We start from the raw sequence: 11,509 nt of genomic DNA on the forward strand, positions 1-11,509 counted from the left end.
ATCGTTGAGTCAACTATATGAACTTCATTTCAGATTTTTCCATGGGGGGAGTTGGCCTGTCCGTGGCCGTTTCTTTAATTTTTCGATTTAATTAAGATTCGTTATATTTCATTGGATTACTGGCCAAATTCAAGAAGGGGAAAATGTATTTTTTAAATTTAAATTTAATCTGGTCAGAGATTATTTGTACATGTTGCACATTTTTTCTTGCTTTTATTTTATTAATATCCATTTGATATTTAAAAAAACGAAATTTTGTTTATGTAGCAGAATCATGACATGCACAGACTAGAAAAAATCTGTTCTGTATATGCATTAACCCTTAGACCGCCGACCGGTAAATTCTTAATTACTCGCTGTACGCCATGCGTTTTTAGCGATATAATTTTTTTGCTACTTACTCTGTTTAACACATCATTACAGCCAAAATACTCAATTTTTATATTTTAAAATTATATATGTATGATTAACATGATTTAAACATTCTAATTATATCAATAAAAAAAACATTTTTAGTCGTATTGTTGGAAATATAAAGTGAAGAAAACTAAATCAATTGGTCGGTCCGCGTGTTGGCTCGCGTGGACACACTTACACACACATGCACGCGCGCGGCACTATACAAGCGAACGACAAACAGGGTCATGCTCACACTGAGACAATTTTAATATATAAATCTGCAACGCATTTTTTCTTCGTCTGACCTACATCCTGTTATAAAAATTTACAAATCGACAACATTTCTTTGATGCATACAAAATCACATATATCGCACACAAAAATAACCCTAATAACCAAACCGTTTGTTTTTGATCAATGGTGTTTGCAATTGGTTGTTGTTGAAGGTTGTCATATTTCTTTATATATAAAAATAATAAATAATAAAACTTGATAGCAAGATACGATGTTACATTTAACTATATATAATTAGATGTATAATTTATAATATATACATATTCTTCTTCTTCTTCCACGGCACTACAACCGGTGATCGGTTTTGGCATTTCCACCTAATTTCTTGTAGGGCTTCTAGATATATCTTGAGTTTTAGTATTTCTTCCGCTATTGTTTGCATTTTTCCTGGTTGTAATATTGCACATTCCAGTTTCCAAAATTGAAGTCCAATCGTTTATCTAGATTTCGATCGTCTAGGTCATTATGAATCGGGGCGGGTTTATTATTTCTTTGTGATTTTTTCATAACTATTTGGATTTATGATAGAAACCCTCCTTCTTAATCCGGGCTTGGGACCGGCAAGAGTGCAACATATCTACACTCCAGGCGGAATATGTAATATATATTACACACACACACACACATATATATACAATAAATAATAAACTTTTCGACCATCGTGACGCATTGGGGTAACCTGTTAGGTCACGATGGTATTAATTTAATGTAAATAAATAAACACATTACAAATAAATTATAAAATAATAGAACAAGTAAAATAAAATGATTCTACGACAAGGAATCGTTTTTGTTATTATTATTATTATTTAATATTTACTAAGAGTTAATATTGATATTTTATTAATTATATCTTATTTATATTTATTAATAAGTATTTAATAGTAATTATTATTATTATTATTTAATTATTACAAACAATAAAAACCAATCGCAAAAACAGTTGACAATATTAAAACAGTCGAAATAACGTATAAATATATTCACAAGTATTTACAAATCACAGTCATCATTGAAATATTGATGACATAATTTAATTTCGATTCATAAATTAAAGTATAAAAAAACGAATTTCCGCGATGCGTTTGTGCTAACCCTAAAAGTGGCCTAAAGAGCACGATCGAAACCGCGCGCGAAATACAAACGACTAAAATTAAGGCGTGACTTTATAATTATATATACCACTGTTTCATCGCAAATTCTATAAATAAAATCACTGAAATCGTTTACTAGGAACTCAAACTGATTTTTAAAACATATATTGCCAACTTTTACCTTTCCGTTTCTTAAAAAAACGAAGGTTTTAACGAGCGCATCATATCATGCGCTTGGCGTTAGACAGTAGATTTACTTGCGCATGATATCATGCGCTTGGCGTTGAAAGAATTAATGCGTTTGCTCTTGTGTTTATGCGGCGTTTTTGTAATATGAGGTGCTCAATCTTCATGTGTAAAAATGGGTCACTAAGGGTTGACAGTTTTTCGAATTATAGATACATATCATCACATTTTATTTTATTCTTACTTTCACTTACTTTGTATCTGTGGACAACTTGCATTTAACAAAAACAAGGAATATAAAACTGTTTATACGACATTATTTATATTTACACAAAAAATGTGAATTTTTTTTTGAAAAATAAGTATTTTAACGCCGAGACTCCAATGGGCACAGAATATGAACAGGATTAGTGAATATGGTAGACGAGCTCTCAGAAAATAATACAACTGTATTTTGTTTTGACGACTGGTTAATGACCTTTATTTATTTTAATTGCTACATATTTATACTAAACATTTAATACGATACACGTGTACTAATGATAATTAATTATTAATGATAAATACGTATAAATAATTAATTACATACAATTTAAATAATTTGTAGCATGTGTATACAAATAAATTCGTTGTTGCTATGCGAATTTATTTTTAATATAAATAATATGCAGTTAACTTGTTGGTTCTAGCAGTATTTATAATTATAAATGCGTGAACAGTTTAATAAAAATATAATTGTACCATATTACCCCAGCCAGGGTGAAAGTGTATAGTATTAAATGCTTTAAAAGTATGTTTGAATAAAATATTTTGACTAATAAAAATAAACTTTGTATAAATTAATAATATATTAATATTGTTATTGTGAAATTGACTACTGCGTTATTTTATTTTAGAGACTGGTCGATAAACATCGTTCTTAGGCCAATCCATATCTAGACGTCAACAACGCTAGCGTTGGCAGCACTGCGCGGCCGGTCTATTGACTGTTGTCGCTCCAAGCGTATTTTTATCGACATTCCTCCATTAATTCGACGCAAACGCAGCTAAACAACGTAAGCGACTTACATTATAATCAAACCTATTAATAAAATCTACATAACAATTGATAAAATTACGTTATTTCAATTTGTGCCACATAAACGATTGTTTTGTATTCGACGAAATGTCGCATATTTGTGGTGGGGGCAAATGGGCGAATTTGCCAAATATGCAATATAGAATGTGCAACTCTGTAAAAAGCTATACAATCGCTCGATATTGATCGGCGATAAAAATGTTGAAAGTAGGAAACGCTTTTACGCAATGAGACAAGTCACTTTCTCAATTTGCAATTCAATTGCAATAACAGCAGTTCGCGGAATTTTATTCTCACATATCTGATGGTAATATAACTATTGTGGTATTGTTTTAATTTCAACATGCAAATGCTTATTTGCATGTTGAACTGCAGATAAAAATATCATGAATATATTAAAAATAAAAAATTTAACAGTAATTTTATCTCTATGTGCTTTATCACGTTCAAGGTCTTTGTATTTTGCAAACATTTACATAAATAGATAATGGTAAAAATGCTCGAAATGAAAATGTATGAATATTTTGAGATATTGTATGTTATTTGAAATTTGCAGTTTTACAGGCGTTTAGAATGTTTATACATATACATTTTATTTAAATTTAATCTTATACAGGTTTAATAGCCTTGAAAGTCTGCTGAGCATATTTGCATTTACTTTTTACTCTGACGCTTACATAACGTTCTAACTTGTATTATTTATTTAATTTTACTTTTATGTTACAGAACATCTACAAAATGTCCGGTCCTATTATATCGAACTTGGCGCAATTCAATTACATGATTCAATGGTTCGAAGAATGGAGCGAATTACAAAGGCAGGACTTTATTCCGATTTTAGCTGAGAAAATGGCTTCAAACGGTTTATATATCAACGGTCTAGTCGAAGCAATTACTACCGTAACCTGCCAAGACAAACCGTTGAGTCTCTTTCAATGTCGGGTAAGATTTACAATTTCAGTAAGTAATAACTGAAATGAGGAGAGAGAAATAAATAAACACAATTTATTAATCTATTTGCCGTGTCTTCTTCAAGAACTACTACTTTTTCAATCATCATAAAAATGAGATTACTATATTTGAATTTAGCTACTTCTTTAGTTTTTCTTCTAAAAATCTTTTTTTCAATATATGGTCAATTTTGTAATATCATTTTAATTATTGAATATGATAGAGGCCCTCATGGCCTCCATATCCTGAATCGGGCTCCTCCCCTTACACTATATGCTTTTATTTAAAATAAAACAAATCAAAATTAAAACATATGTTTTCGCTTGAACCTATGCGAATATTATTTTACAATAAACATTTGGAGGTAATTGGATTAAGGATTACCTGATGATATACAAGTTTTTAATTAAATTGTTAATATAAATAAAAGCACAAAATTTATATTATTATATATTTATATTTACATACTAATTCAATAATTTTTTACATTTTTATTTACACAATTATTTATACATATATATGTGTTTGTAAATTATTTCAAAATACATTTTTTTTCGAAGCTAAATTTTTAATCACTTCAATGCACAAAATCAATAAGTCATTGGGCCATTCGTGTCATTGAATTCCTCTACCACGTTTTCAGCGAATTCCCTAATCTACTGAAAGTTCTTTCTGCTGTCGAAACAGTGACTGTAATTGTGCAAAATAATTTTAGGGCAATACATATATTCATAAATATACCCTACAATTTTTTCTCAAAAATAAAATTTAAGAGTTTTAAATGATTTTTTAGCGCCGAATACTGTTTTATGATTTTTTCAAATGAAGAAGTTCTTCCATTAATCCGTCCGATAAATATTTGCCAAAAAGATTGATCAATGTTCCTTTTACTGCAATTTGGTTATCATCTAAATTTTAAATATCGAAAATTGGTGAAAATAATTCGTTTATTTCATTCGCTGCTTCAAATCGCTGATAATAAAATATAACTCAGGAAATTATAGAAATCTGAAATGTTCTTCGCTACCGCCAATTTTTATTTTATTTTCTGTGACTGTTAGTTTTCCTAAAATATCAGAAAATGATTTTGCCTCCTGAAAAATATTTTCCTAAGAGTTGCATAAATGGTGCATCTCTTGCAATAGATTATTTATAAGAGTGATTTCGACGTCGTGGAATATTCCTTCACTTTGTATAACAACATTGATGCTTTGTGCCAAAACATTGTCATAGCCTTATGGACGAAAATCTTGAAGAGGAATATTATTATTTTTTGTTATATTTTCCCCAGATTTTTCAGTTCATGAACTCAATGCTACGTTCGTTAACTTTGAATTCATTCGAATCTTGATTTTATGATATATATCTGAGAATTAGAACATTTTGTTCATTATGTAAAATATCCGGGGTCGCATCTATTATTATTCCATAATAAATCGCTTCTTTTCTTTGTTCTATGATAGTTTCAATTATTTTTTAACACAAAGGATAATATTACATTCTCATTTTGAGAATGTCAAGACAAATAATATACTTGTTCACTCATATTTTTATCATTAACTTGATATTTTTTAATTATAGCAAGATGTTGTCGTGTTACCTCATCATATTTATCAATTGATTCTAAAATTCCTAAGAAATTCCCTTGAAATGCTAGACCTCTAAATGATAAAAATAATACCATGTCTAAAATACGTTGTAAAATTGCTTTCCATTTGGTCATCTCATACTGAATTTGCAATTGTAAATATTTATCAATGCCATGTCCTTTTAATGAATCCAAAATATATTTCCAATTTAAATATTGTTTTTTATGTTCAGAACTATTTTCGTTGAATGGCAAAATATCTTATACTTTTTCCAAGGTAATAATAAATAAAAATTAACTCCGGCATTTGAGCTTTAAAAATTCTCTTTTGCGTTTTTATGTTAAGTGATGTTATTTATTTAAACAATTATATGCCAGAAGACTGTTTTATATACAGTTTTATTGCACATTTATAAATTCAAGTATTTTATTCATTAGAAGAGAAAACTTATTTATTCCAATGGCCATATTAATGTACAGCCCTTTTAATGAAACAATAGTCCCTTTATATGTGAAATCATTGTTATTCAATGACAATGGATATCAATGATTACAAATAAATTGTGTGAGTATTTGTTTTGGATACGTAGTAATAATTGTTATCAATATGTAAGTAATAATAACGGTTTTCGAAATCCTGCCCTTCAAATTCTTGCATGTTTCGAGTATACCGATTTCCCTCTTGTATTTGTTTCGTAATTTTGTTCCATTGTTGCTTTCTGTGGGAGAAATTATTTAAGATCTCATACAGGCAAGCACCGATCTAACTTTTTCGCCGCCCTTGGAAAAAAATATTTTTGGCGCTCTTTAATTATTATTATTTTAAAAAGTAAAAACCTTATTTTATTAAAAAAATAATAATAATAATAAATACAATATGCTTTTAAATATTTAATTTAAAAAAAGGCAATATTTTAAAAAAATCATGAAATAATTTAAACTAAATTAACGAAAAGGTTAAAAACTAATAAAAAAAATACAATATGTATTTAAAAATTTGGTTTTAAAAATGTAGAATAGACAATATATTTAAAAATCAATGAAAAAATATAAATCTAAAATTAATTTTTTAAAATAAAAAGCTAATAAAAAAAACACAATTTATATTTAAAAATTCCATTTAAAAAAAGCATGATAGACAATATCTTTAAAAAGTAATGAAAAAATATGAAGACAAAATAATATAAAAAAATAATTTAAAAACTAATAACAATAATTAAAATCACTTTTTTCTTTGCAAAATTTATTTTTCTACTTGCAACTAGAGTCTCCAATTACTCGAACCATCAACTACTCGAGTATCGAATATTAAAATTTTAAAATACTCGAGTACTCGAGTACTTTCGAGTATTTACCAAATGTACCAAAATAGCTATTATTCAAATTTGTGCACATATAAATAAATAAATAAAATACTTAGTATGTTAATTTTTACAATTATTTTAACTTCACGAACATACTTTTTAAAAACAATAATGCAAAAAGTGTCTCGAATTTAATATTACTGCTAACCTTTGGTTTTATTATTCCCGTTATGGAAAAAACCCTTTCCGTTGCTGTTGATGTTGGTCTTATTGTCATTAACGCGTTGGATAAGGCTTCTAATTTATATCTGTTCGCTTTTTATAGATATAAAATTTTTTGAACTCTCTTTTTATGTTCTCTTCTTTCATTCCCTTCTCTGCTTTTCTCTTATTTCCTTTGACTATTGACAAAATAGCATTTTGTAATTCTTCTTGAATAGATTTTTTTTCTTAACAATATACAATATTCTACTCCTTCTGATTAATGCGAAGAATTTAAATCTATATCCTTCGAAGATGTATTTGTGTGAATCCCTTTCACTCTAGAGCTAAACGGTTCGCAAAGAACTGACTTTACTTTAAATGCCTTTAAAACACACAATTGTTTTGATTTATATTTTAAGCTGAGGGATCAGTATAAACAATTTACAACACTTTACGCTACAACTGCATAGTCATAAAACCTAAAATTTTTTTTTTTGATATTTCATATTGTTCATTGCCATAAATTAGATAAGTCTGGACTGTCGAACAGAAAACACAAAAGAAATTTCTCCGTCGTACCCACTAACATAGCCGACGACCGGAACTATGCAACTATGGAACTATGAAAAAATTATACCTGATAGTAACCGCTCTAACTCGGGACTTCGGGCATAAACGCCAAATAAAAGCAAGACGTTAACCTTTACCGGACCGAGTTAAAGTTATTTTTGTTTCTGAAATATTTCAAAATTTTTTAATTTCGAGTATTAATCGAGTAATTTTCAAAATACTCGATTATCAAGTACTTGAAAAATAGATAAAAATACTCGAGTATCGAGTACTCGATTACTCGAATTGGAGACTCTACTTGCAACTGATATTGTCAAAATTAATAAATAATAATATATGGTTTAAAAGTTAACACTGTAATGAATTTTAATACTTTCCTTGGGGACATATTTTTTTATTAATGTGCACGGAACTGACAACTAATCAGCAAAGATTATTGCGTTTATATCAGTCGACTTCCCATCGGTTCAAATATTTTCCATATCCTTGCAATGATTAAAAAGCTCAGTTTTAGGCATTTCTCTTAAGTTATAAATATATATTATAAAAACATTCAAAATATTTATTTTAATGACTGATTTGAGAAAATCTTAATTCCAGCGAGTTAGTTGTGATGTATTTTTCTTGAATTTTCTTTTGGATCGATAATATGCTCTCGCAACACTCATTATGATATAGATAAAAATAATAAGTATATCATTTTATATCCGCATTGTATTGTTTTGCCTATTTCTATGAATGTTTTTCATAGTAATTTACTATAAATTCATCATATGATATATTTTGTCATTGTTTTATATTTATAATTAATATTAATGTTTTAATATGAAATATATTTTTTTAGGTGAAGTTATTCAATACCTGGTTTCCGAATTGGACTGCTGAAGAACGGAACAAGCTTGTAACACGGCTATCGGAAATTGACGAAACCTTTGGTGTGAAATTGCACGAAGAATTGTCCGGTAATAAACAGGTGGTCGATAATGAATTCAGTGCTGATGAAGGACTAGTCACTGCCGTTCCCGGAAATGTCATTTCCGAGTCTAGTTGTGCTAATGGAGTCGAAGCCGACATTGAAAATAAAGAAGTTCTGGATGCCGAAGAAGAAACTCCACAAATGGTGCATGCGGATAATCAAATTCCGATTCAGATCGCTGAGTAATTGTATCTCGAAAGCTATTCCCATTGTGTCAATTGAAATTGAAAAAGTATATTTCTTCATTTAGTTTTTTTATATTTTTTTAATGATATAATATTGACATTTCTATCATGGTATTCATAAAGTAATGTACAACAAAGTATTTTTTTTTAATTATTATTTATATTATAACAAAAAAATACTTTCATTAGTTAGCGGATTATTGAGATTAATTATATTTACATTATATAATACCTTATTTTTGTAACATTTTTATTGAAGTTGTAATTATAAATATATTGTTATAAGTTACGAAGAGGCTAATCTCCGAAAATTGAATGGATGTATATTAAAGTATACAATATTATCTTTCTCAACTGTGCTATACTAAAATATTAACATTTCTAATATTATATATAAATAGAGGAAGTGTAGATCTACATTTATAATTTTTGAATCTCACTAAATATCCACATTAAATTTTATAAGTTTACAAATAATCTTGCCATTTACTATGTTTGTTTAGATACAAGCATATATTAAAACAAAATTAATCCTAACTTTTACAAATATATTATAATTTTGATGGAGGAGTTTCTAACATATCAAATTTTATTTATATATAATTCTGTGCTTATATTATATGATATATAATCTTCATCCTAACAATGATATTATCTATTAATAATATTACTTATATCTTTCAAATTATATTTTTAATTTGCTTATCCTATTTTTTCTTTTATATATTATATATATCATCGAATTATTTGTTATATTTATAATATAAACCTATATAATTCACTCTTTTATACAATTAATATACTCCTTGACTAGCTAACTATTTTTTTAAATAATGTATTGTAACTGTTTATTGGCAGTTACTGTTTAGATCTGTTGTAACTTGTAACTAGTGCCATATCGAGGCCAAAGCACTACAGTATTTTATGGAACGCCATTTTTTTCGGATTGATCTTTGATATTACGTTCCATTAAAATATATTTCGAATAAAATAAAATTGTTCCACATAATTGAATGCTGCTTGTTATGTACCTAAATATTTTAAATAATATGTATATTTATATTATTATTTATATACTTTAGGTATTATATCTGATATTTATTTAATTTTATTATTATACATAGACTGATTTATACCTGATTGATGATACATTCCTTTTCGTGTTTTTGTATACAAATAATGAGTGTTTATTTTTTTAATTTTTATCATTTTACTAATGAAAAGTTTAATTGATTGCAGTGAATTGTATTTTGGCGAAATAAAAAGTTACGGTGTAATTTTAACGCATATATTTGTATATGTAGAAAAGAGTGATATTCAAATTTTTGTATATAATAATTATTAAAAATTATGTAAAAAAATTAATAAACATTGGATGAGTATATTTTGTGTTTATATATTTCATTACATTTCCTATTAAAATCACTGTCATATTTATAAATAATAACTATGTGACTTTGCATATATGATAATAAAAATAATGTATAGTTCATCAAAGAGTATACATCATATTGTATGTGTATGAAAAGATTAACTTTTTTTAAATATAAATTGTTAACGAATTGTCAGTTTGTAGCAGTTGTGTGTATCATTAACTTGTGAGTGAAACAGATTAAAATCTGGTATTAAACCGGACGTAGCTAGCTGACTTACCATTTATAATATTCGGTAAAAAATATGAACAATTAATTGTGATACTGACCTTTAAAACTAAAATATAGTAGAAGTGTAGCACATAGTTGGAACATGCGTTACTATTTTTAATTAACAAGATATTTTATAAATTATTTTCAAATCAGAACAGTTTAAAATGTGGCTACTTAATTTGAGCAACATTAATGCATGCTATGTTGTCGCCATAGTCTCCTAGTCGTTCTGAAAATCTTGGAGAATTAGAGTGAATACCTAGCTGGAAAGGATTGGACGGTTGAAGTGAAAGCCGCCACTTTTCTGGGCCGATTCAGCGAAAACTATAGCTGGAGGCGAGTTGCTCTCTTATGTTCCAAGTCAGAAGTGAAATGTTAGTCCATGTAGAAGTTCAGAGGTCAAGTTTCAAATGGAAGTTCTATTTATATATAAATTTATTTATATTTGTATGAATTTTGTTAAAATTTAATTTAGCTTGGTTTAAAACCTATAACCATATATCCGAAATGCCTTCGCATCGTCTCTTTTATTTAATGCTATTTTTCTTTTAATTTCGATTTCAATTGCTTCTCTATAATTTTTACAATTGTTTTTATTTTAATCTTGCCTAAAGTTCTGGTTGTATCAATATTGATATGGTGATTTTCACAGAAAGTGTGGTTTGCCAAAGTTGATTTTTCATCAAAGCATTTTATTTCGTTTGTATCAGGGCTGTAGAGTCGGAGCCGGAATCGTAAAAAATCGACCGACCTTTCCACCCCGACCAATAATTTTTTAATTGTTTGTCGTGCGCCATGCGTTTTAAGTTGGTAATATGAAGTAAACAAAAGTTATTATACACTTAATCAAATACCCAGCAACAGCCAACCGGCCACTGGTCGGCGTGGTCACATGTAGACACATACAATGGCGCGGCACTAATCCAAGCAAATGCCATCCAGGGTCATTTTTCTACACTGGTAATATTTACATATGATATATTAGAAATAGTATGTATTTAATTATTTTTTGAAATATTATTATCATTATTTTT

The 11,509-nt window shown here is 27.9% G+C and overlaps 1 protein-coding gene across 1 annotated transcript; it reads left to right on the forward strand.

Moving 5' to 3' along the window:
* Nucleotides 1-2,873: 2,873 nt before the first annotated feature.
* LOC148233322 (uncharacterized protein C14orf119) lies at nucleotides 2,874-10,209 on the forward strand. The gene is made up of 3 exons (XM_088190698.1): nucleotides 2,874-3,028; nucleotides 3,778-3,993; nucleotides 8,513-10,209. Exons 2-3 carry the CDS (start codon nucleotides 3,790-3,792, stop codon nucleotides 8,828-8,830), a joined length of 522 nt encoding a protein of 173 aa, XP_088046824.1. The 5' UTR covers nucleotides 2,874-3,028; nucleotides 3,778-3,789; the 3' UTR covers nucleotides 8,831-10,209.
* The last annotated feature ends 1,300 nt before the right edge of the window (nucleotides 10,210-11,509 follow it).

The sequence above is a fragment of the Plectrocnemia conspersa genome, unplaced genomic scaffold (assembly GCF_051122295.1).
Source record: "Plectrocnemia conspersa isolate PC_06_02 unplaced genomic scaffold, ASM5112229v1 ptg000008l, whole genome shotgun sequence".
NCBI lineage: Eukaryota > Metazoa > Arthropoda > Insecta > Trichoptera > Polycentropodidae > Plectrocnemia > Plectrocnemia conspersa.